This window comes from Pagrus major, chromosome 8 (assembly GCF_040436345.1).
Source record: "Pagrus major chromosome 8, Pma_NU_1.0".
Taxonomy (NCBI): Eukaryota; Metazoa; Chordata; class Actinopteri; order Spariformes; family Sparidae; genus Pagrus; species Pagrus major.
Window position 1 is genome coordinate 8,688,222 of NC_133222.1, and position 27,173 is coordinate 8,715,394.

General features: G+C 43.3%; 1 protein-coding gene across 1 annotated transcript in view; it reads right to left on the minus strand.

The window, feature by feature from the left end:
• Positions 1-2,122: 2,122 nt before the first annotated feature.
• sema3d (sema domain, immunoglobulin domain (Ig), short basic domain, secreted, (semaphorin) 3D) overlaps positions 2,123-27,173 on the minus strand; it is a 32,729-nt gene continuing 7,678 nt past the window's right edge. The window contains exons 3-18 of the mRNA XM_073472006.1: positions 23,433-23,593; positions 20,682-20,744; positions 20,440-20,559; positions 20,235-20,328; positions 19,639-19,767; positions 17,337-17,473; positions 14,764-14,878; positions 14,475-14,544; positions 14,245-14,389; positions 13,479-13,701; positions 13,043-13,131; positions 12,763-12,804; positions 11,817-11,974; positions 9,178-9,242; positions 8,844-8,983; positions 2,123-3,282 (exon numbers count right to left, since the gene is read on the minus strand). Coding sequence (XP_073328107.1) covers positions 2,830-3,282; positions 8,844-8,983; positions 9,178-9,242; positions 11,817-11,974; positions 12,763-12,804; positions 13,043-13,131; positions 13,479-13,701; positions 14,245-14,389; positions 14,475-14,544; positions 14,764-14,878; positions 17,337-17,473; positions 19,639-19,767; positions 20,235-20,328; positions 20,440-20,559; positions 20,682-20,744; positions 23,433-23,593 — 2,204 coding nt within the window. The 3' untranslated portion in view covers positions 2,123-2,829. The remainder of the gene's footprint in view (positions 3,283-8,843; positions 8,984-9,177; positions 9,243-11,816; positions 11,975-12,762; positions 12,805-13,042; positions 13,132-13,478; positions 13,702-14,244; positions 14,390-14,474; positions 14,545-14,763; positions 14,879-17,336; positions 17,474-19,638; positions 19,768-20,234; positions 20,329-20,439; positions 20,560-20,681; positions 20,745-23,432; positions 23,594-27,173) is intronic.

Consider the following 27,173-nt stretch of genomic DNA (forward strand, 5'->3'; position numbering starts at 1 on the left):
TATCCCAAATGTAATTAAAAACAGGATACACCTCAAACCAGATTACTAATGTGCATGTACACACAACCACAGGACACAAGAAACCACTTAAAATGGAGACATGCGGAAAAGGAGCATACTGTGTGCATGTGTCTTTATCCATGTGTGAATGTCCTGTAAGACCACTACAGGGGTCCCGGGCCGACTTGCATGCTCATTACACCAATCACATCAAATTAGGCACTTCCTTCCGTAAAATCTGGTTTCTTTCCCCGAAATCTGTTTCCTTGTTCGACCCCCCACTGCCTCTGTCTGCCCGTCTATCGCAGTAAGTCATCTTTACTCATTGGTTCGTCTCCAGCCAAATGTGAAGGTCAGGTTAACTCTGCGCACAGTCGTCTGTGGAGTAACTGCCTGACGCACAACTACGTCTACATTATGAAGAGCTCCTTAACATCTCACAAAGGATCTTTTATTTAGGAAAGGATGGTTACGTCAAATGTATGAGATTCCTGGAAAAGTAACCTACAGGAAGAATGATTTACTCTTGTAATATCACTTACTTGTACGCAGTCTGGTAAAACCTTTACATTGCTTCATTGTGCTGTTAACAGGGTGTAGCAATTGATGTTGATTGTCATATAGGCCTACATTTTGGAAGGAGGTTTTTGTTTAAAACACAGTAAAATACTGTAATTTCTTCTACAGTCAGTCACTCGTGACTTGCTGCCAGTTATTTCCTGTGAATTTCACGCTAGTTTTCTTACAGTATGGCATTATAGACCCTTGAAAGTTAGGGGCAGAAGGGGGAAATTATGTGCAAGACCTGAAAAATGAGTGGTTTAAGGCTGTTGTAAGCATTGGCGCTCTTTTGGCTGACTTCCTGTCTGTTTTGCAGTTAGCAATCCCCTCCCTCCTCTCTACGTCACCACATGAATGCAGAGCGGTGATCGCCGGACGTAGCGGCAAACAGGAGGATTCTGCTGTCTGGACTTCTTTATGGAGTTCTCTGTCCTGATTGGATAAAGTGGGCAGGGATACCAGAAAATGTATTTTCTCTTTTACTGCATGAGCAGGAGGAGGAGAGACGTGTTACTGACCAAACACTCTATAACAGTTGGAGCTATTTAACACTTATTTTACACAAACATCCAAGATGCTGCTTTTGATGATTCAAAAGTATTGTTTCAATAAAATGTATACCTTTGCCTCTGTTTATACTGTGGTCAAAATGTACAAAGGTGGGTTCAAGAATTAGTTTCATGGAGCACAACTCTTTTAAAGCCTGTTCTAGTCCATTTCTGGTGTCCCTTTTTGGGGAGATGTAGTTTGTTCTTTGCCACTGACTGATAAATAAACTATAGACGAGGAGGAAGTGCTTAAAATATTTATTGTCTTTGTTACAAGAAACATGAAGAAATCACTGTGGAGAAAAACAAAATGGGAGACCTGAATGCTTTTCATATGTACGCTCATACGTATGTATATTGAGGGCAAGTAAAGAAAAGCATGGAGGTGAAATGTTGTGTAACGAGGGAAGCCTGTAAATTAGAGCAAAGAATTAAAAGGCTAAATGTCTTTCAGTGTCTTTATATTTGTATGGGACACAGGTGTACCCAGTGATACCTGCAGTATTTCAGCAGCTTCCTCAGAATCTAATCTCAGAGGTCACCACTAAGACAGTTTGAACGCTCGACTCATATGACAGATTATGTGTTTCACAGGAAGATCCTTATCATGTTGTTTTGAGCATCACATCCATGCACCGTGTATGATGCGATTATGTAAGTCAAAAATCACTGTAGAGGTCAGACACACTGTGTCGTATCGTGACCCTGATGTTGATGTCGTCACAGCTTTATCAGTTTATCCTGAAGACGCTCTCTTTCTCTTTCACACACACATACACACACATACAAACACTGACACACAACAAGACACCAGCTGGTCCTGAATCATTCTGACATCTGCATACAGTGCACAGGGACTTGTGTTACTATATCAGGAGAGGCTCAGCCGAACAAAACCCTAACCCATTCTCAACCTGTCTGCTGTTTGCTCGAGAGTGCCTAGTACTGCACTTTTAAACAGGAGTAGATCCCTGCATATTGATATTATCTTTTCACAGAACGTAAGCAAGCCATTCAGAGAACAGAGGCTCCCAGACAAATTTATTTAAATAACTTTCCAAAACAGCAATAAGAAAAACATCTATCCAACCTACAGTACATATGTGTGAAACGTTTGTACAAAAATATGTCGTTTTGTCAACCCAAACATAACACATGATGATCGTTAGAGTTATACAGATCAGTAATAAGGTTAAATTGAGCATGCTGTGTCTCCTGTACATATTTACAGTCATTCAACATGAATGCATTGTCATCACCACGAGTAAAAAGTCTTTTTGTTTTGTCGCCGAAACTCACCGATTGACAAATGTGTTTCAATATTATGAAATGATAGCATCTGTTACCTGACGGTCTGTACTGTTTGTTAGGAAAGATCAGTCATGTTGCAATCCTTCATCTGGTCAGCTCATCAAGTCAACGGACGACTGTGGACAACTAACCATTTTTGAATCATGTCATCTGCAAATAGGACAGAATAATTTCTGTAGTTTCAAAGGCGTTTGAACAATTTTCTTTTTAAAATAAAATGCTCTTTCATACCGGATCAGTTACGTATTCACAACCCAAAAAATACTAAAACTGTTATTTTGAACCCCTGCACTGTATATTTAAATGTTAGTCTTTAAAGACTTATTAGCTCTGAGTTGATCTGTCATTGCAGCTTTGCAGTTCTGTGTCACATCTGCTTCATTATCCTGCTTCATGTTTACCACACCCCTCACTGCTTTACTGTCCTCAACACCCACCCCTGTTTATCTTCCTCCTTCTCTCTGTGGTGTCTCCTGTTCCTGCTCTTCTTCATTTCCTGGATATGTTTCCATTTGCCGGCTCCTAAGCCTCGTCCTCGCGCCCTCGACGGCCTCTTCTCCAGCCACAGAGAATCGCAGTACTCCTCCAGAGAGCTGAAGGGGGAGCTCATCACTCTCAGGTAGTCTTTGTAACGCTGGCGGGACTCGGCGGCGTGGCGTAGGTCCACCACGGGGTCTTCGCTGGGCTTAGGCTTCCCGTCCAGTTGTCCATGTGTAACAAGCTGAAGGGTGAGACGGAGGAGAGTGTGGGTGAAGTGCGTGCGCTCTTGAGCCACGCAGATGTACACGCCGGCATCGGAGCTGTGGAGGGAGCGGATCAGGAGACCTCGCTCTGTGTGGACGACGCGATCATCCAGTCGGACCTGGGAGACAGACAGAAACATGAGAGCTTCATCACAAAGGACAACAGCTGTCTTCACTTTTTTTTTTTTTACCAAGCAAAACAACATCTATCAGAATGACACCAGCTTGATACCTGCCAAGCTGTTTACACACATATTTTTTCACGCCTGATTTGTATCCAAGGTGCATTAAACATGGTAATGACCCCTGAAACAGGAAACATATTGAATTGGGTGTGGTGAGTGTAACCCACAGTGTTGTGGGGGCCCGAGGGTCATGATTTGGTGTGGAGAGATCTTTAGATGCGTGATGAGTGTCAGCAGTCAGCAAAGGCAAAAGAAGGGTTTCGGTGTGTGTGTGCTTGACGTTAAAGCGTGAGGGTAAGTATGTGCTAATGTTTGTGGTCCGCTCTTTCCACTTAGCATCCGCCATGATTCATCAGGTGGCACGGCTGCTGTCAGGTCCTAAAACAACACAGCTGTGTTCAGAGGACAGGGAAAGAGCATGTGCGTGTCTAAGTGTGTGTGTCCGTGCATGTGCGGATGCTTCAAAAGCGTACCTCCCACAGGCCTGTGGCGACCCCCCAGAGGTGCAACTGATAAGAAAGCTGGAGAAAGAGGCCAGGGGGTAAACTTCATGGACAAAACAAGTAATATTTTCCTCTGTGTGTGTGCGTGTGTGTGTGTGTAGCTTGCTTTTTCATATCCTTCTGCATATGAACCTGTCTGTGTGTGTGTGTGGTTTCCAGGTCTGACACTGATGATGTGTTGTCCAGCCAGAGGCAGACCCTCAGGCCTCAGAGGCTCGTTGTACCTTGACCCTCACCCACATTAAGCTTTCTAGCCTGTCTCCTACCACATACTTGTTTCCTGACACACCTGACTGACCTGACACACACGTGGGATATATATTTAAAACGCGAAATGTCAGGTATGCAAAGTCTCTGTGTAGACTTTAAAATCAGCCAATAAGTATTTATGTGTATATTTGTTTGCCTTTGTAGCTCTGCCATCCAAAAATCAAGGCATCTGTGACTAAATGCCAATGCCAGACATTCAAACTCACCCAGATGGTCTGTCTTTATTTGTGTACCTGTGTGTCTGTGTGTATCCGGGTATCACACAAAGCTTTTAAGCATATATAGTTGGAGTTCTGTGCTAGAAGGGACATTTGCATGCATATTTGTATGTGTTAACAAGAGTGCGTGCATGCTGAGCAAACCCAATGAAACGCAACTTTTAATAGTCAGATGAATCTCAAGTGTGAGTAAGTACTTTCAAAGTCTGACATATTAAGAGCTTCCCATGCTTACAGGAAATCTGTGCTTTGTTCTAATGAACACCGTGGATGAGGTTCAACTTCATCCATGCTTTTCTTGTTAGAAATTACCTAATGGGCCAGCATTCCAGGCCCCAGGTGGTGAACACACACACACACACACACACAGGCACTCGCACTTTCTCACATGCTGCGAGGACGACAGAGGAATCTCTTCCAGCTCACATCTTTAATAGCTGACCTTTACGAGCGTGTTAAGAGAAGAGGGAGTGTGTGTACGAGTGTAGGATGAGAATAAGTGTTGGCGCAGGCTGCAGGTGCTGTGAGCAGCTGGTCGAGGATGCCTTTATCAAAACCCATCAGGAGGCAGAGAGTGTGGAGAGAGACGCAGAAGGGAAGAGACTGTGGGAAATTGTGGAGACAACAGGAAAAGTATGAGGAAACAAAGTAGACAGAGGAGGAGGAGGAGGAGGGAGCGTGAAAGCAGGAATTAAGTGAGGAGAGATTAAGGTGGGACTGATGAGGGATGTTGAGGGACAGGAGAGGAAGAGGGATGACAGACAGGAGGAAACAGAGTGGGAAGAAAAGCACAGAGTGAGAGGTCGAAATGAGCCGGACACTAAAGACATCACCTGCTCCAGCACCACATGCACAGCTGTGAGAGCAGGTAGACCGCCCTGTCCTGCGAGAGAGAAACAATGCATCCATCTACCACACCCAGCTACAAGATGGAACACACTAAATTAACAGACATCTTGTCTATTATTGTCAGGTCACACAACTAAAATGCTCTTCTTTAGCGCCTGTCTCTTGAAGGCCCCCCTTTCTGTCACAGTCAGCCATGTTTCTGTGGTGGATTTGTGTTTTGCTTTCTGTGCTTGTTGTGCTTGCTGAGGTGCACTGAGAGGCTGGGCGGGGTTTCCCCTCACCGGAGCTGCTGACACACACACACACACACCTGCAGCAGATTGGCAATCAGCACCTGCTGAAAAGCCCTGGTCTTCATGCTACCTGCTGCCAGATGATTTCATCAGCACTATGTGGTACATGGCACCTGCTAGTGCAGATTGCTTGAAGAATTTACTCTTGTTGTCTTTTGCGCCTGACCCCAGCCCTCTACACCTCTGCAGCCAACAGCCTTGCCCTGAGCTCTCCTGAGCCACACACTTCAGGCTATCCACCAGCGCCACCATGAGCTACTTCTTCTCCTCCTCCTCCTCCTCTCTGACAGAGTCTCAATAAATTCCTTTCAACTCAACCCCCTGCCTTGTTGTCCGCTCCTGGGTCCAACTAAAAGCTATGCGTTGCAACACTTTCCTGAATAACCAGTCTGCTCTGATTGGTCAGCTCACACATGCCTGGTCTAATATGGGTGTGGTTTCAATACTCTAGCCAATGAAGTTCATGTTGTTTTTTGTACTTGACATAGCTGCCAGTAAAGGCAACATTAGCGTGGTAGTGGCAATGAAAAAGAGCAAACAATGACAGGTACTGAAAAGAACTAAAGCAACAGTGACAGTGAGGTCACGTCTCCACATAAAAATCAAATAGCATCAATTTAAAGATCTCCCACTGAGGCAGTCTGAAAAACACGCCATAACTAATCTCTCCCATCACCTGAAAAAGTACACGTTTCTCTGACCTCCAGCTTGGTGGGGTTCACTTGAACTCCCTTTTACTTTGTGTCGATTGTCAGCACAGCAGCATTCCTGGGGTTCGGCCAAGAAAGCAATTAATCATGTGCTTAATCATAAATATTAACACGTGGGAGAGAAGCAAACAGGACTGCAAAAGGCTATGCGCTTATTTTACAGCTAGACACGTGTCGCCTGTGAGCACAATGAAGAGAGGAAACTTCAGTATTAGACTCAACTCAATTTGAAAGCCATTTTAATTGAATTTAAATTATTAGCCCATTAGTAGACACAAGCTATCTTTCAACCATGTGTAATTACTTGAAAGTTCAACCATTTGTGCTGCGGTTTCCTTTCGTCTTGGGTAATTTATGTCTACAGACATTTAAAATGTTGACTGGCTGCCATGCCAAAGAGTAACATCCATTTATTTATGTAAAGGCTGTTGTACTATACAGCTGTGTTTGTCCATTTAAAATATTCATGTTTGTTTCCCCTAAAACATTGTTTGAATTATAATGAACCATCTGGTTTCTTTAGGTTTACATCTGGACTTTCTTCAAGCACTAAAGCTGCATTTTAAGGTTGTATATCAGGATACATATCACTATTAAAGACAGTGACACCCTCATAATATCCATCATATTCTGCTTTATTTGTTTAGCTTCTGTCTCTATCACATAACAATCCGGAGGGAGGAAGAACTCCTGCATTCACTCCTTCATCACTTTGTCTAGGGTACAATAGGTCACATATCATTGCATGCCTAGACACACAAACACAGAAAACACCCCATTGTGTTCATTACCCCAAAACACATGGCTGTCCCCAGGGAGTGCTCTGTTATGATTTCTGCTGTAGGGGGATCATAAAGAAACATGCGCACACACACACACACACAGGAAATCACAGGATTTTCTGCCACGCAGGCCTGTAAAGGACCACATGGGTCTTAAGTGACCTCTGCACCTGTCAGTGTGTTTACATTCACCCCTGAGAGAGGGGACAGGGGACCAGTCGTGGGAGTAAATAAGTGTAGTGGGAAGCGGGGAGGGAGAGGAGGATTGAGTGGGTTGAGTGGTGAGCGCGCCCACTCGCAGTGGGTGGAGGAAGGTTTGTATGTTTGGATAGGGGAGGGGGAGGACTCTGAGGTGCTGAGCAAGCAGGTCTCTGTCGTCTCGTTCAGGAGACGGGTGTCATCATCAATGAGTTTCTTTCACCGCCTCAAACGCAATCGCATTACCTTTCTGTCCCTGTACATCCTCCTCTGTCCACCATCCCGTCTCCTAGAATCTGGCTGTTAAAGTGATGTCTGTCCTACGCAATAGATCGTATTCACATATTCACAGGGCGGCCACTTTCCTCTGACAGGAGGATCATGCTCAGGGTGGGACGCTAAGATATCATACTACCGTGTCAGAGGTTGCAAGTCTTATAAATGTAGGGGATCTGAGTTGTGTTAATTTCACTGCTTCCTGCTTCCAGTAAAAACCTAGAGAGGCTTGAGGTCTTACTGAAGAAGTTCGAACCAATCAGAATCCTTTGAGGAACGACTGGCAGCTACGGCCTTTTACGGCCAGCGAGAGAAGCGACTGTTCGTTTGTTGCAATAGCACCAGTTACTTCAGAACAGAAGAATATAATTCACTGAAAGAAGAGCAGTTAATGACACTGAAGGCTTTTCTTGATGATAACGATGTATTGGCTCTTCTCCCAACTGACTTAGGCAAGAGTTTGATTTAGCAACTGGCTCCAATTGATGTCATTGTTTAAGTTGGCCCGTGATAGACTGTAATGGAGATAAGGTTTGTCCAATCACCAGCCAAGTATTTCGTGCCTGCCCTTTTTGAAACACTTTCAAAGAATGACTTCTCAGCTGGTTTCGTGGAATAAAACCATCTGGTGTGTCAAGTTGCCCAGAAAACAACTAGGAGAATATGTAGACTCCCTTGAATCTCCTTCAGTGGCCAACAAGCAAAAGCAGCTGGCTATTCGATGAGAAAATGCAAGAAAGAGGTTAAATGCAGGCTAAAAATGTTATTATGTGTTGTTTTCTTTTCCTCATATTTCATATGACATAACTCATGTCTCGTCCCCATCTCCTCAGGTGTGTCTGGTTTAGATCATTCAAGTCATACCTTCCTCAAAGACAGAGGAGCTGCAGACAGTGTCAGTAAGCCCTGGATAAATAACATCAAAAAATCACTTTATTCAAGGAACTACCTCGGACCCTGGGCCGCTCCTTTATTGCCTATAATTCCACAACAGATGTGACTTTTGGGTATTCCACTCTATCCTCCAGGCCCGCGCATTGTTTTTATTTTCACCAATAAAAGCAGGACCTGCAGCGGCGTGATTTGCAGCACCAACAGATGCTAATGGGTTCAAGGCTCATAAGTCAAAGCCGGTGACGGTTGAAGTGAAGGATGGTGCTTTTGGAATCTTTGAAGTACTTATGTAACAAATAAATGCTCTTTGGTTCGGTAACTTCCCTGCTTCGTGACCTGGCATGTAAGAAATGTGACCCCTCAGGTACAGTAAAGTCAAGAAAAGCAAAAACAAGGTCCACCTCGAAGAAGAAAGAGAAAGTAGAAATGGAAAGAGAGAGTGTGAGGTAATTTATGTTTGGGTGGTGTGTGTGTTTGTGTGTAGATGAGCGCACTCTCTGACCTCCTCCCTGCGTTCAGAACCAGCTCTCTGTATGTACCACCGGATCTGGGCCTGTTGAGATTTGGGGATACACTCGAGGAATGTGGAGTTGCTCTGCACCCCAAACAGGACCCTCTCCTCCACCCGTCCCCCGACAACACCTAAAGAAAACAAGACAGTCATTGATCCGCGAGTCTTTGCTCGGCTTCTTGCAGGTTTCCTCTGGTGGCTAGTTAAGTGATTTATTTATTTTTTCATTCACTGGATGTGTGTTTACAGCTTGCAAGTAAAAGAACAGACGGTTTTACGAGGACGGATACAGGCTCAACTTCTGAAGAGAACAAAGTCTACGTACTGTCTTCTGTGTCCCAGCACTGACTCGCAGGGTCTCCGTGCTTGATGTCCTGTCTTCTGGCTCGTCTGGAAAACAAACACACAGTTTATTAAGATTACAGGTCCTTGTAATGTGCTTTTTATAGGATTTTTTACAATCTTATTTTTTATTTACGTGCCAGACACAAATACTGAGTAGATAAAGTATAATACTGATAACAGTATGTGGAATGTAACTAATCACATGTGTTCAAGTACTTGACTTAAGTACAAATTCAAGGTAGTTGAGGATTTTTCCTTCAGTTTTTTCCATTTTATGCATCTTTCTACATCTACTCCACTATATTGTTCCAGATAGTCGGTTAGTTACTAGTTACTTTTCATCATTCATCAGACCCTCCCTGTCAAGTGAAAATAATCATCCTTCTTAGGATAAATGAAGTATTTGAATAAATCTTGGATCAGATGGACAACGCACTGGCACAAAGCTGAAAAAAAGAGTGATCTATTAGTTAATGAGTTAAAACCACCTCAACTTCAAAAATCTACAGCAATAAAATGCAACATACACACTACACTGACAGGGACTATTTTACTGCCCAACAACCACTTTAACTTCCTCCACCTCTGATCAATGGTAATCTGAATTTAGAGATATTGGGGGGTGGTGAGCAGAACATCGCTTCATTAATGTCATCAACTCTTATCTGGTTATTACTTAACAAATAGAAACAGCACAGTGCCAACCACTGTATTTTCTCAAATTTCAATTTCAAATCTGTTTTTGTGCCTTTTCAACCGAGCCTATGTATATCTTGAAAACAAAAAACACATTTTCAGATCAAATGAGTGGAGCAAAGAAGCTAATAAACCTCTCACACATCTCAAACTGGGGTATGTATGTCTGTATGCTCTGAATTTCATATTTGCATATATCGGAAAAACAGGAATGCTGTGACGAACATGTGAAGAAGATGCCTTACAATTCCTACTTGAAATGCGATTTAAGATGACCACTGATTACTGGTAACCCTCAATGTACGCAATGGCTACTAGAAATTGGCCTTACAATGTCTTGTTTCAAGATGCTGACTCTTTATATAATACCTGAAACAAGTGAAACTGTGGTGAAAGTAACCATGAAATTAACCCACCTCATTTGCAGCTTGATATTTGTTTTCCTACCTACATGTTTAAGTGGAAATGAAAAAAAAAACAAATAATCAAGTCTCTTTGGCCTCTAGCTGGGTGTTGCTCACTTGGGCTCCTTCAGTTTGTATTCATTTCACCTCCTCCGCCTCCTGTCAGTCCTGTGTGATGGGACATCTGTGGCCTACACTCACTGACACTGTGAAGATCGGCTTTCAAAGAGCCCGTGAGACCAAAAGCAGGGCCTTCACTATTCCACAAACCATAACAGCATCCCCGCTGGCCAATAATCTGACAGTGTGACCTCTAACTGTAGGGTATAGATTCTGTAGAGCCTGATTCGTGCAAAGCAAGGGCGCAAAAATGAAACAACGCAGACACACAAACGGCGTGCACAAACACCTGGAGGGCTCCACTCTAGAGGTGTGGAATGACAGTCGCATTAATCAGCTGAGGAACCACATCTCTAATCAATGCCTCAAATGGACTAATACCCTCTGGCATGGAGAAATGATGAAGAGGTGAAGAGAAACCAAAAGAGAGAAAACATATTTAGCAAGAACAATGAACTCTGCCTGACTGTCCAAGAATAAAGAAGCAGCCCTGGGAAAACACACACTCATACACACACACACATACCATTGAGAAGTAGGGCAACAAAGGGTCAAAGCAGTTTCAAGTAGTTTCCTTTTTTTGGATCACACATATTTGTAAGTTTATTACTGTTAATGTACTCTGCCACAATATTTCAAAAATCTACCAAGACGGTCCATGTATAAATATAATTAATTTGCAGTTGTTCAAGTGGTATAATGAAAAATGCCAGTTTAGGGGTTATTTCCTTATTCGATTGTTCTACTTGTGGTAATACAGCTGTATTTTATGTGAGCTTGTTCTTCAATGGCTAATGTTGTCCAAATGTGATTAATGCTTTGCTTTTGTCATTGTCATTGACGTACAATGCAAGAGTGTCAACTTGTCCCATAATCCGAATTGTACAGAGAAAACTGAACATGCGGCGGCTCAGTAGCTCAGATGGTAGAGCAGGCATCCCATGTACAGAGGCTGCGTCCTCGCTGCAGCGGCCCAGGTCTCAAGCCCGACCTGTGGCCCTTTGCTGCTTGTCATCCCCCTCTCTCTCATCCTGTTTCCTGTCACCTCTCAATAAAGCCACGAAAAGGCCAAAAAAATACATTTCAAAAAGAACATTGAACATGCAAGGTCGAGAGCCGGAAACAGAGGCAGCTCGTCTTCAAAGTAAAAGTTCTGCTTTCAATTTTAATTGAAATTGAATTTTCAATTTTCTTTTTATATCTTACAGTGTTTCTGCCAATTAAAAGTAGTGATACTGTATATTGGGTTATATGAAGCAGTCTACAATTAAATAACCCTGCAGATTAGATGGACATGGTGCATTACTTTAAATATGAATGTGTGCCTCTGGTTCTGCTTTGGGTAACGCTACATAATGAATTCAACTCGGCAAAGTGAGTTTTCAATACTCCGGCGTACCTCTTGGATGCAGGGATGTATCGTGCACACGTGTGTCCGTCCCAGGCGCAGTAGGGGTCCCGTGCCAGGCAGCATTCAGCGCAGGCGTGACCGTACAGGTGACATCTGCTGAGTGAAACCTGGGCGAGCCCTTCACTTGAACCCACGTAGAGCTGTTGCTATAGTGAACACACACACACCAAACTCTTTAGGGACATGCAGATCAATTTCATGTTCAAGTTCACTATCCATACAGGAAATTCATTTGGTTGGAGGTGCATAACATATACGCAGAGAGAAAGAGCAGCAAACGAAGAAGTCCATGAAACTGCTCATTGTGCGGCTTGTTCAAAAAGAAAATTTAGAATTTTGTTGTGCATTTATTTATTTATTTATTAATTTATTTTTTTCCTTAGACACATACTCTTCACCCAATAAACTTTTCTTAGGGTTGAAACTGTGATTTAAGCTCAGAATAACTGATTTAAAGTATCAAAACCTTAAGCAGACATCTGAAACAAACCACAAACATTTAAGGATTTGTCAGCGTGAGGAATTTTTACAAATGTGACTCAACGGATCTGCTCTGACTCGTCTGAAGTCAAAGAGATTCCTACACAGAACTTCAAAAACAGAAAACACCAGTGAGCATGCACATACAGACACACACACACACACACACAGGTCAAACACTGCTGGAGATTAATGGAAGCTGTGATTGGGGTTGAAGTGTCTACTGACACCCCTGACCCTAAGATAATGAGGCAGCAGGGCGAGAGAGAGCTATGAGGAAACAAGGGAGAGAGATGAAAACTGAATACATGAATGAATTGGGGATAAAAAACAGTATGTCTTGTGCCACACCGGGCATTATGCACACAAATGAATGTACGTGGAATGAATGAAGGCAGAGACAAGAGAGGAGAGGGGGAGTGTGGGATTAAAATGGATGAGAATGAGGCCGAACCTGTTTTGAAGACATCTCCATACTGAGGATACGAGTGGGAGCCTGCAAAAAAAAAGTCAAACAAACTAACTTGAACAGCTTTAACACCTCGGTGAACACACATTATCGGAGCAGTGTTGGATTAAAAACAACAAATGCTGATTAATAACCACAATACGTTTGAGTAACAGAGGCTATGATGAATATTTCACGCTGGGAGAAGAGTCACAGCGCATGAAAGTGTGTGTGCTTGTGTTGTGGATGTGTGGATTTGTTCGTGTAGCTGTGTTGAGCACAAAACCTGAAAAACTTGAAGCTCCTCGAGCACCACTTCCTCCGTCGACCAATTCTCTTGAGTGATGCTCACCACCTTCAGAACCGAGCCGGCGTCTACGACAGACAGGCGGGAGGGAGGAGGGTTGATTGCAAAAAACATACCGCATGTATTTTTCATTCAGAAGTGAATAATGTAAACCAGCCAGGTATGAGTACAGTAGTATTTTCATATCTAATACAAATGAGAGGATGAGACACAAACTTCTCTAACAAAATTTCAACACTGGACCAAGAATGTCTGTTCAAGCAGGATATGGGATTCAAGTGCAACTTTACTTTCATTAATTTTTTTAACACCATAACAGCATCAGGCTGCGAACAACTCATAGTGATCTACTGCCATCTGCTGGTCAAAGATGGAATTTTCAACAGGCAACTGGGAAGAGAGGTGTGCATCTCACCTGTTCCCAGGAACATGACCTCATATTGCCCATCCTCTGCCAGAACTCTGTCCACCACAATCTGAGTCAGGGTGTAGTCCACCCGGACACGTGTGAACACGGGTCGGCCGGTCAGAGGGTACACGGAGCGGAACATCAGAGGGTGGAATCGAATGAAACTGACCACCTCGTCCGGGAAGTCTTTGGTGGTCTTGATCCTCGCGTCATACGTCTTGCTGGGACACTAAAGGACAGAATAAAAAAATGTTGATCTGGTGCAGAAGTTGACCACTGGTCTCTGTCAAACAATTTGCTGGTGCATGTCTCCCTCTGGTGGTCAAATAAAGAACATCATGAGGCAAAGCACATCTGGAACATTTGTGTCACCCCTGTTCCCCCTTTCTGTGTAGACTATGGCTCAAACACAGTGCTCACTCAGCTGTACACCTGAAGCGCACACACTAAAGTCTCCATGCATCCCTTTCTCTCCCTTGATTATGTTTTTCTAAACAAACTGAAACAAGAATCTGATTAGCATGTCGAGTGACCTCATCAAAGCCGAGGCTGTGTCATACATTATGAGGTTGCAGATGTGAGCATTACCCTACAGCATCTTGAACGTTTCACCCTCGAATCCACCGAGGCGTACTCTTTTAAATTAGGCAATGTTTATTATTTTGTAATTAGCAAGAAAGCTGTGGATTTTATTTATCTAATCCGTGAGAAGAAAATCATCTTTAGCTCAGAGCTGTCGGTTTGTCTCCATGTCTGTCGGTGGGGAACGCACCGTTCCGGGTCGGGGATACGGTATCCTTCCCTCGTATTCTACCCAGCGGTGGTCGGGCCCCTCCTTGTGGGCGTAGGGTCCATTAAAGGCTGCCCTTATGTCCGCCATGCTGTACACACACACTGCAGAGCCACGGAAAATGGAGCTGAGAGGGAACAAGAGACCAGATTAAGAGAAAAGTGGAGAACACAGGTGGTGTTTATGATGATGGTGATGAATACTGAACTTACCTGGAGGTGGTGAAGACTGCATACACTATAGGGTTTTTGTCATCTCTGGTAGGAAGCAGAAAGATGTCCTCTATAAGAGAAAGGACAGGAAACATAAAGGTTATTTATTTTTATTCCCTTCTTCTTCATCTTATTTATGAAGCAGCAGCTACACAATAATATTGGCTGCTGCTGCTGCCATTGCCGGTGCAACTGCAAACTCAATCCCGTTCTAAAGTGCACTCTGAAGGTACTTTCCGTATGATTTACTGGCCTACATATTCACTTTTTTGTTCTCACAGTCACTTACGGAGCTCGTCAAAGTGTGTGTCCACTCCGTCCGGTCCGGGGATGGAACACACAAGTCTGGCTTTGAGGAAGGTGGTCCATTTGTTGGTCAGACTCCTCAGCCCACCCACATCATTCTGAAACACAAGCACATGCAAGGTAAGAAAACCACAGTCGGCGTAACGCAGCTGTCCAACAAGGCCAAAAGACGACCACAAATTAAAAATACACACGCTTTGTACTTAACCACAATCCAACCGTAATCTATCTCATGGTCTTAGACACAGAGACAGCACAGAGAATCGCAGTCTGAGTCAGATTTCCTGCTCTAATCAGGAAAATAAACAGGTGAACCTCGTGCCTCGAGGATGGATCTGCTTATTTAACCAGCACAAAGGAGACCTTCTTGTTAGTATAATGAGCATCGGGTGTAAGTGAAAAGGGAGAGGGAGGAGACAGAGAGGCAGAAGAGGGAAAACATGAACGGAGAAGAGAAACAAGTGGAAGTGCAGGATGTGGGAAGAGAGCACTGAAATCAAGCGAGGCTGCTGATTGTCAATGCAGGTTTTTATCTTAGCACATGAATCGCTGTTTTAAGTAGGAAACCTTTGATTGTGCTATGTGAAGAGCGTTCAAGTACACCTCTTTGTAATGCATAGAAAACTTAAGAGAACCTCCCATTAAAGCTGGCCTAAGTGGTACAGAGAAGACCGTTATGGGTCAACTCACACAAAAACACACTTGTGTTTAAGAGACGGCAAAAAAAAAAAATGTAAGCACTTAATGACAATGTTTCACAATGGTGATAATCTTCAAAGAGGATTGAAGTGAAGTGCCCTCTTTCCTTTTTACATGCAGGGAAAAAACACACAGATAATGAAAGACCAAGATACAAACACAGAGAGAGAGAAAGAGAGAGAGAGATAGCTGAAAGAGGAAGAAAAGTAGAGGGCTGTAATCCGGAGGCATCTCCCTCCAGTCTGTCTTACAGCTTACTCCCAAGTCATAAATACGCTGAAAGCTTTTCTCTAAGAATGTAGCAACAGACCTGCGAATGCTAGCATACTGATGTGACGGCTAGTCCCATTTGGAATGACTAATGGCGCGCTGTATGGCACACAAAAGGTCCTCAATCACGAATCTATCCTGATCCTGTCCTCAGTCAGCTGTGCAGCGCCGTCCGGGCTTACAGTTGTTTTGACATGCTGTCAAATAGAACTTAATGGGCACTGAAACACAATATGCTCCTCAAATGTCTTAGCATCTAACATCCGAACCGTCCACTACACAGTTTTGTGTAGAGTACACTCCCTCAGTAAATTACATCCCCCTGAATATCCTCTATGCAAGATTGTGCCGTACCATTTTTCTGCACTGCTTTTGCGCAATCAGCTTCCTCTGTAGCAGACACAAATCAATGGACACCCTGCCTGATGATGTGTGGAGCTGCAGCTCTATCAGCACTTTAAAAAGTCTCTTAAAAGATGCTCAGCTCCACGATCACTGACTCTGACATTCTATCTTAAGGACTTCATGACTTGCCTTTATTTGACAAGAAGACATTTGTGATGTGCATATATGTAGTTCTGTCTTTTCACTCTGTACTTTTTCTTTGCTCTGACCTGCCAAAGGACTATAGATGCTGGTATGGTGCATCAAATGGTGACATTTATGTTTGAGCTTTACATTGTCCCTTTTAAAGTTAAGTAAATTAAAAAAAATGTAAAAAGTTTGAGGACAATGCACTCTGCATGCAAATCCTGGTCTCCCAAGACCTTTCTAGGAAGTTTTGAACCAGTCCAACCACCTCCTGACTTGGATTTAACTCGCCCTTTACACTACTGCACTGGAGGGACGCTTCAAGAAGTGACGCGAGAGGTGTACCTACAGCGTCAAACTTATAAACACACTGACCAGGCTGCCAAATTTGACACACTGTCGGTGAGAACAGGCTGCTAGTGGAGGCTCAATGTCCTCACTGTAAGTTGCATTGGATAAAGGCATCTGCCAAATGTATTAGTACCACACGTGCAATGTCTCTGAGATTTGAATAGCACTGCTACAAAACATCCATCCTTTATCACTTTTTTAAAAGCGACAAAGAGATGCTGCAAAGATCTTTCAACTACATCGACCTTTGTGACGATGTAGGCAGCAGCACTATGAATGCCCTGTCAGCAGAACACAAAGGGGCTCCAACCATGATTTACTGGCCCTGACAGACTCTTTCAGATGACTACAAAAGAAGAATGTATCAGGAAGGCCTCCTCCTGGGGGACATAAAACACCTCTGTAGTGGCCGACACAAAGATCTTTATCCGATCACATCATTGTAGGAGCTATGGCTCCCACACACTGTACTCCAACTGTCTTTCTCTATAGTCCCGCTAGATTGCACAAACTTTATCTTAATCTTCCATTGAAGCACCATTTCTTTTATTACCAAACAATGCTCTATGTCGTGTATAATATCCTAGCCAGGGTTTGCTCTCTTCTATCCCCCTCTTTCTGTCCTCCCTGTCCACCCGTCTATATCCTCCCTCCATGCGTCGGTATACCTCCCACTTTCCACACCTCTCATGTGTAATATCTCACCTTGCACACACGAGCCACCCGGGACACGATGCTCTTGTCGTTGCCTTCCCATGACACCTCCCGGAAGAAAAAGTATATCTTGTCATCATCTGGGTTGTAGGTGTCTGCGATGGGATGCGCAGATATAAACCTGGCCTCTGAAGACACAAAGAGGAAGAGAGAAAGAGCGAGGAGGGTGTTAAAATAAGTCCGGTAATGGCTTTGCCATGCGCTGCAGCCTTGCGGTGGCATTAACACTACACTTAGCACACTTTTATTTACAGTCTTGCTATGTATCTCTACAGAACGGTCTGATTTACTACCATAACTATTTACTAAGCTGAAGCCGAGGCTGCACATACATCTTCAGGGTGCCATACAGTTGGATTAATGGATGATACAGTGATTGCAAGGATATTTAGGTTAGTTTAAAAGCAGTTCTGTTTACTTTGCGATGATTTCCAGCCTGTCTAGCAGCATCTGTTAGGCAGCAGCGTGGCACAGAGAACACCCAGGCTCAAATATCTAGTCTAGTCATGTTTGAAACAGTATACAGATCCTTTAATTAAAAGTAGTAATACTACAATATAGGTATTTAATTACAAGAAAGAAAATCCTGCATTTAAAGCTGGATTAATTCCTGGCACGCTGAACAAGCTGTAAACACAACATTGACATAGTTTTAAAGTTGTTAGCAAACAGTTTCCCATCAGGCAGACACAGAGCAGCATAGAGTTTGAGTTGTTTTTCTGTACACACAATGAATAGAAGACCGATATTCATTCTTCTTTTTGCTCGATTTTGGTCTCCACAGACAACAAGCCAAGAATCTGGCTTTGTAGCTGCAGCATTTTCCATTACGCTCAACAGCTAGTTGCTTACTTTGTCTGTCTGCCGTTTGGTACTTGACAGTTAGCATACAGTGGGTTTATAAGAGAGAACTACTGCCTGCTGCAGCTTGAAATGAGGTTGGTTAAAGTTGTTCAGAGTGAAAAGACAGTTAAGTGACTCTAGGACCAAAACAAGGAGCTGAAAGAGGCTAAAACACTCTCTAGAGCCGAGGGGAAAAGCAGAGTTGGATGATAATTCTCTTTGAGTGGCAGGTTTCACAATATTTGCCTCATATACTTTATGTAGAATTATATATATATATATTTATATTAGTGATGCTAACTGGAAGCTGAAAACACAACAGAGCCATCAGGAGGCGCAATGAGCAGTGCAGGCTCAGGCGTGTGTGAGCTGACCAATCAGAACAGTCTTGGTATTTGGGAGGCGGGCCTTAAAGAGACAGGCCAAAACAAACAGGCAGAGGGATAATACAGTGCTGCTGTGCTGCTGTGTAAGAAAACTTAAAGCATCTACACTTATTCTAGTGGTAACCCAAAATAAAATTGTGAATCTGAAAATGAGCATATGTCTCCTTTAAATGAATTAAGACACCAGAAGAAGAATGGAATGTAATGTTAAATAAGGAAAGCAGAAACTATATGCAGGAAATAGTGGGGGGACTATCAACAGCATGTTGCCATCAGTGTCCTGATTCAGAGGGGAACTAGTCCAAAAGCTTAAGTGTTGCAGTGACATTACATCAACATTAGCTCAACCCCGAGAAGCCGAGCCAACCACCAGAGGGTGATTCCCCGACTGGAACAGCTTAATGTACGACCGCTAACACGCTCGACAGAAGGTCGTTGTTAGTCCTGCGGCACTGGAAAGATGTTCCACAGGCTCACAGGAACAGAAACAGAAACACTGCAGGAGATGATGTGCTCTTTCTCCCCGCCTGCCCTGCGCCAACACATGCTGTATACACACACTGAGAGAGAGGGACAGGGAGAGACGTAATTACTCCAAACATCTCTGACTGTGCGGTTGTGAAATGTGGAGACCATGTGTAAGGATTTAGACGCCTGTGACAACTGTTGATACACGACAACCCATCAGTGGCTGTAAAACACTGGAGCCTGGAGATGTACACAGAGAGAGAAGACTCCCTCCCCAGTGATGGCTATGCATGCTTGTGTGTGTGTGTGTGTGTGTTAGTGTGGCTATGTGGTTGTGTGACTAAGACTGTGAACTTTGTGGCACACTGTAAATTCCCCTGTAGGTGTGGTCCCTTCTCAGCTATGGCATTCATATAAAAGTTCCAGCTAAATGAATAAGTGGGCTGTTTCCTCTGCATCGGAATGCCAATAACCATCCTGAGGGCACAGAGAGGCTCTTTGTGTCACGAGAGAGGCTGGAAGTTTGCAGAGAGAGCAATAACAAGTTTTGAGTGCACTCGACATGTCAATGTGGATACGCGCAAGCATGTGCGTACCGTTGATCCAGTAGTCTTCGGAGATGTCCGTGCGTATGTAGTGCTGGTCAGGTGGGGGGCCGAGGGAGCGTGTGAATGTTGTGTCTTTGCCCAGGAAGTCTGAAGATGTGCCTGCATACAGGTACTGATCTGGACCAGGTATAGAGACAGACATACATTTTTGTACATGAAAAGTCAAATAATGTCTACAATCATATACAATCCTATAAAAACATCACAAAACATATCATTTAGCTTTTTACAATTTCGTTGGCTTCCCTTAGTGAGCCCATTTACAAACCGGCACAGACTGAGAAACATTTCAAGAAACAGACATGTGAAAGAGAGATAAGGCTCAGAAACACTTGTTGTTTACAGTCCTCTGCCAAGTGACTTTATCGCTGCCTGAGAAATGTGTCTGCTTGCCTCTTTGTTGACCAAATCATTTGCAGAAAAAGTGCTGAGATGCAGATACTCCACCAATACAAATTCACTCAAACAACTAATGGAGAATTTGTTTGTGGGTAAATGGTGCTGAGCAGTAATAAAATTCCGAAGCACAAGAGAGATAAGGCGGGTAGAGGACCGCCAGAGTACTGAGTGGTGGCTCATCTTACCTGTGAGGACGGAGGTAAATGGCTGCAAGGGGTCAAAAGGACATTTCAATCTGCCAGACTCCACTGTAGTAGACAGCAGTTGGAACACACCATCCTGAGAGACGAACAGGACGATTATATTACTCTTTCAAAAAATGTAAATCCAACTCCTGAACTCATGCCAAAATGATTCCTGCTGGAATTCACTCACTCAAATCTACTTTACCTCTCTGTGGCCGGTTAGTTCAATGAAAGCGCAGTTAGGGTGGAAGGCTCCCGTCCCGCAGGCGTAGACGTGTGTTCGATTGTAGTTGTGGAGGACCCTGACAAAGTTAGCACACTCCAACTAGGACAAGCCGGGACAGAAAAAGAGCAAGGATGAACTAATATTGAATGGGCATATGGTACATTACAACACACAATGTTTTGTAAATTTGACAAGAAGTGACTTTCTTTAGATGCACTTACATTTGCATTTTTGCCTGCCAGTTTGCACATCTCGACTCGGTCCCGGGGAGCGGGCCAGTAAATCTAATGACAGATAAACAGAAGGAGAAATATTGTACATCTTGTAATGTGTTTTACTTCAGATCCAAAACAGTGTTCATACAGCTATTTTATGCTACTATAATTCAAGTTTTGAGCTTTATCTTCAAAAAACTTCTCCACTGTCACTTACACTTTCATTAAATGTTTAAAGTGTTTGCCAGACTGTTGGATTGCAGTCGTAGCTGTTGAATCAATAAAATAACAATATGATGTGTTTAAGCCTCAAGAGGTTCAGAATGCAGCAGCCAGACTTCTCACAATATCCGAAAGACGAGAGCATAATACTCCTGTTTTAGCATCTCTACACTGGCTACTTGCGCATTTTAGAGTGGAATATAAAATTTTATGGATCACTTTAAAGGGTACCACCGACTAAGCTCCTGATCCCCTAGCCCTGATAGCAGCCTAAGTGCAGCATGAGATCCCCCAGAAGGTCTTTTTAGTGGCTCTTTAGGCCATCAGTGCCCTCAACTCTGGAGCAAACTGTCAGAGAAGTTCAGGCCGGCCAGTTCTTTAATGTATCAAAGCCATTTTGAAGGCACATTATATTGCTTTTACCGTAATTATTCTAAATTTGTGTCCTCCAGAACAGTTGACTTTATCCAGTCCTTTGTTCATTGGAAAGTGCTATCTAAATTAAATTACTGGTGTTCTTATGAATCGCTGTTCAAGTGTTTTGATTTTTTTTTTCATATATGTCTTGCTCCATATCTCACCTATACGCCAGTATCAGGGCAAACAGTGGGGAAAAAGCTGTTCTGTAGGTATTTTCAATGGTACTTTGAAACTTCCTGGAAAATCATTAAAAAATGTTAATGGCCTATATACATTTTTCATCCAATAAATGCTTTCTTTATTTTATGACGTTGCCATGGGTGTATAAAAAGAGGAACACCACCAGAGGGATACGTTGCTCAGGACAGAACCTCACAGACTACTGTACAAAAGCATCCTTCATTTATAAAAACAAAAACTACAAAAACTCACCTTTATAACTTTATTCAGTGATTGACTGTCAAGTTTTAAGGAGAAAAAAGTTTTTGCAGTTTCTCGGTGACAGTTACCGGTAGCTTTGTTGCTAAAGTAAGCGCTAACTGCTGCTAAATGTAACGTTTGCTGCCATTAGCTGGATCGCCTGTGGGGCGGGGCGTGACCTACATTCCTATTCGCTGCTGCTTATTTTTACAGGAAACTCGTAACTATGCAGAAGCAAATAACGCTCCATCAGCCGCTTCGTGGGAACTTTAATGATCACTGGCTAACTTTTTTGCTCCTCGCCTCTCTTTGCGTCATTTTTAAAACCTGATCTGAGTTTTACAATAATTAACACCTTCGGGTGCTGGTACAAGAGAGCAATGTGTGTATAGCATCCTGTGTCCTTTCAGTGTACCCCAGCATGTTCACACATGTGTTATAACAGGCTTATGTGCTTAGCGTGTTACCTCCCCTAAATCCTACCAAGGAGAGCTATCGCCGCACTTATTCATGGGTCGACAGAGCCTCAGTGCGCGTGTAAACACATCGGCACAAATATTAGAACATCTCATGATTCTGAATCATTGCATGCCGCCGAGGAGTTCATACAGAAAACCAGTGCTACAACGTGATCTGTTAACTGAGCAGTCTGCGGCCTGTATAAGGGATTAAACTGGTTTTGAGACGCTGAATATGAAATGAGTGGCCTAGTTTTACAGCATATAGAGATCATAAATGCGGTGGTAAAATGTTCACTGCGTAGAAGTTATCTCCTGAAAATCAAGGTTGAAACAACTGGAATGTCTGCAGCCTGAGGCTCCCTTTCCAGGTATGCCTCTTCGTTAACTGATAAAGACTGAGTTTGCGTCTTTCGACCTCATTTGCTGTTGACGGCTGGTCCCAACAGGCAGGGAGAATTTGACTTTTGATGCATATCACCCCGGCATCAGTATCAATGACCGGAGAGGCAACAGAAAGGCACCACTTTGAGAGCAAGACTAAGAATTAAAACAACCAGATACAAATCAAATAAACACACCGTCGTCCCACCAGCATATCAGCCTCAGCTGCATAAACACACACTCACGTCTACAAACTTTAACATGTGGCATTCGTCCAAATGCATCCCCGTGTTTGTGTATAAGCGTGAGCTCCGTACATGTGTATATACTCGTGTGTGTGCCCTCCACCGTGATGTCCCTGACCTCACCAGACAGACAGTTTCAGACTGCTGTTGACTGAAAGGTGAGCTCTTCTCTAAAACAATACACGGCTGAGTGCATTTTCAGCTTAGCTACACAGTAATGGAAAAATAATACCTTACATCACCCCACTTAATGGCAAGACAGGTATAAGTGTCATGAGCTGAAGCTAAATGACTTTCTATAGTAATGAGCTGTTCGCAGCAAATAACAGAGGTGATTAGGTTGTCTCGAGTGACTCCAAGCATGAGTTTGCATGTCTGGGGATTGGGAGACACCATCTCCTGTTCGAACTTGAATTTCTTCCAGCACTATCCTTCTGTCAGAGGGTGTGGAGACTCTTAACACTGCCGTAAACACTTCAAAGTCTCCCTAAACAAGCTCTCAAGTATAGTAAATGGCCTGAAAAGCTACAAAAGTAAAAGCGGCTGTTTATCTATTGCACTAACTCATTCTTGATCTGTGAATCATTGCTATAAACAACATACTGTACCTTTCTGGGGTCCCTGGCCAGATTGTCAGGATCAAGCAGGTAGATGTGATCCCTGGCTCCCAAGAGAAGACGACCTCTCTCCTCGTCCAACAGCAGCGAGTGGGAGTGGAGGCCATCGGAGGGGCCCAGGAACAGAGATACACTGCCGGCTTGCAGCAGCTCTGGCCCACAGAGAGAGTGACAGACAGATAAGGAGACAAACAAAGAGATTAATGAATCCTAGCATACATTTCGTAATGCATTAGATTACAGTGCGTTGGGAAAAAAATATATCTCAGCCGGATTAAGATGTCAAGATTAATTTATTCTCTTCAGCTCACTCATACTGAAATCCCCAAAACAAGCACTGGGTTTCCTCTCCAAGAGAAAAAGCGTGTCTTGGCTTGACTTGAAACTGCCTAATCCTCTGTGGTTCAACACCTTAGCCACACATGCTGATAGAGAAGAGATACAGTAGCACAGAGGTCGACAGCACACCGCTTTGGAGGATGTGTTGTCGGATGTCTTAATCATGGTGTTTTCATATCATTTATCTCTCACTTTAAAACCGTCTGTTTAAAAGGAGCATTTGAAAAGTACTCCCCTGACTGGACCTCACTATGCTGATGCCTGAACATCTCCAGAAACATGAGCTGTGGCTGTAGCACATGTCTGTCATGAGCAATCTGAGATTAGATCATAAGAGCAGTTGGATGACTTGTTGCTCACCCATTAGATGATGGTGTAGTTTGCTGTTGACTGACATACAACCCAAATTACAAAAAAGGTGGGGCGCTGTGTAAAACGTTAGCTGAATGGAATGATGAGCAAATCTATTCCATAAATCAGCTGAATACATCACAAAGACAAGTTATTTAGTGTTTAAACTGTTTTTTACCTATTATGAATTTGACTTTTTTGGGAATCGGGGTATGGTTTACAAAACTTTGAACTATATATAAATGTCATAGTTTTGGATTTTGGTTAGTTGTGTCCTCTTTTATTTTGTAGATCATAAACTTGAGTGCCATGTTTTACTTTCCACTTCCTGTCTTTGTCTGTGTTCCCGCCCCAGTTTTCTGTGTACACCTGTGTTTCATTTGTTCATTAGCCCTTGTGTATTTAAGTCTGTGTGTGATCCCGCTCCTCATGTGTCCTCTGTGTCCCCGCTTTGTTCTTTGTGGCTTCTGGTTTGTCTTCAGTTTTGTATTTCTTACTTACTTTTTAGATTTTTCCTTGGACTTTCCTTTGCCTGCCATTTGTTTCTTCTTTGGATTTTGGACTCTCGATTTTGGATTTTGAACTTTGAACAACTCGCTTTTTGTTGCTCAACCTGCCTGTCTCATCGTCTGCGTTTGCATCATTTTTTGATGAACTGTGACAATAAAGAGTTAAAATATACTGTACACACACTATTTGCATTAATATTGGTTGGTCTTTGGATTTCCGAGGCACATGTGTGTCTGGGAGCTGAATACTGACTCCATTCTCAGCTCAGAACTGTGTCCTTGATCTCTTTGATTTGAGGAAATCTCTTCTATCACCAGGGTCTTTTCAGTGCGCCAGTATAGCAACATGCCCTGAATAAACACTGGCTCAATGCGGGGGAGTCCTGTGGGAGTCACTCTGAAAGGATTGACATTGTGATTACCCTCTTGGTGTGAAGGATTGGAGAGGTCACCAACCTTCAATATTTGAACTTCTGAGACCCCTCCACACCACGCAATCCTGCTTAATACCTCCTCCTATACACAAGCTCACACACACAGCATCCCCACATGTTCATATCTCTCACCCCTACACACACATCGTGGCCCAGGCGGACTAAACCCTACAGAGAGATTAGGCCCGCTAGCCCTTGGCTAACGCTAATCTGTTTGGTAAACACAAAGTACTATGAGCCCATTGAAACAGCCTGCTTAGCTGTTGCCGCATGGCATAGTGCTGCACACCTTTCCCAAAAGAAGAGTGCTCTTAAACCCCTAAACAACTCCTGATTAGCTCCTCTGCTGGAGCTCTGGGGCACTCTCCTCCACACATTTATTTGAGTAAGGCATCACCCTGCTGGCTCGCTGCCATCAGGTTCAGGCTCTGCTGATAGACTAGATTTAAGTTCAATAAAACTATAATGTCCGTCATTGTAAAAGTGCAGCAGATCGCCTAACACAGGGTGAGAAAAGTAATGCTTAGATTCCTCAAAAGAGATTGATTGCTGTAAGGGTTGGGTAGGTTCCTGGTTTTGCCGGTACGGTACAAGAGCTTCAAGCGGTTTGATTTTGTGCCAACCGACTGAATCTACATTTGTCAGAGATAACATTAAGTGGAGAGAACTAGCAGCATGTGGCTCACCACTTCCTGTATCCGTTTCAAAGTAAAAGCCCTGTAGCGTTTCAGTGGACAGAAACCCTTCATTTCTAAACTTTATCAGGAACATGTTGTGGGAGACTCATTGAAGTCTTATTTTATTTATCATTTTGATGTTAAACTTTAAGAGAAGCCAAGTTAAGCTGAATTGTTGCTGTTGTGAGAAATGAAAACACGATGGGTTGCAGTTGCCCTGATGGACTGTAGCGCTACAGTCTCAGTAATCGGCTCTCATTATGTTCCTCTTGGGAGCAGCTGAGTCTTGTGCAACATCGAGTGATGAAATTCAGTGTTCCCGGTCCAACCTTATATCAAACCAGTTTGAAAATGTTTAAATCGGCCCAACCCTAGTAATGGTGCTGTATATGAATCTGCATTATGGGGACACTGGGACAAGTGTCAAGTATCATTTAAGCATGAATTAGAGTGATATTTATTAGAGGTAACCTGCTGATCATTGAACTCTGCATTTAAACTAGCGATGCTTCATGCTGGATGATCACAGCCTCTTTCTGCCATTAATATGCAGTGTAGGATGTTCTGTTCAATGTTTCAGATTACAGAGAGTAACGTCACAGCCTCTATCAAATGTTTAGTCACAAAAGGCAAAAGAGCTCAAGAACAGCCTGATTTAATTTACTGAAATTATATTAGGCAAGTTTGTTCACTTAAGGGAGGTACAGTACAGAGCCTTTCTACAAGTGGAAGGAAAATGTCCTATAAATTGTCTTGACTTAATAAGCTGTGGTTTATGAGTAATAAAGGCAACAAGACGTGGACAGAATGCATGTGGTGTAACTTAATCATTTTGGTTACACATTAGGAACAAAGGCGTAACGACGATCTGAATATGTGACAAATCTAGAAAAATAAATAAATCATGACCAGATGATTCGAGTCATTTGGCAGAAAGCCACACCATCTATGTTTTGACTTTGGGTGAAACTTGAACTTGTGCCTGAAGTTTCAGAGGAAAGTCCGTACGTTTGGAGCAGAGGGGGCGTTGTTTTGGAGGTGTTCGGTCAATCAGGGATGATTTCACTTTGATCACTTCACCCTTCACTCCCTGGAGCCGGGCTTTCACAGGAGGGGTGATGCGATGTGATGTTTGAAGAGTGATCAGTGCTGGTTGGTGTTGCTTTTGAAGAGCGTGCACTGATGACATGGTGACAAGTTGTGTGCATGATGTGTGCACTGGGTTGGAGGTGATTTTGCTTTTGATGGATTCTTCTTTGCTTCATTCATTTGGACTGAGAGAGCCAAACATGGGCATGGTTCTGCTGTTGTTAACCTGAGGTCCAAAGTAAGATGACCGTTCTCTTGAATGAACAGTAAAGTTTAGTCGGCCGTGCTCCAAGAGACACACCCCGATGAAGTATGAAAAAAGTCGTCTCAGAT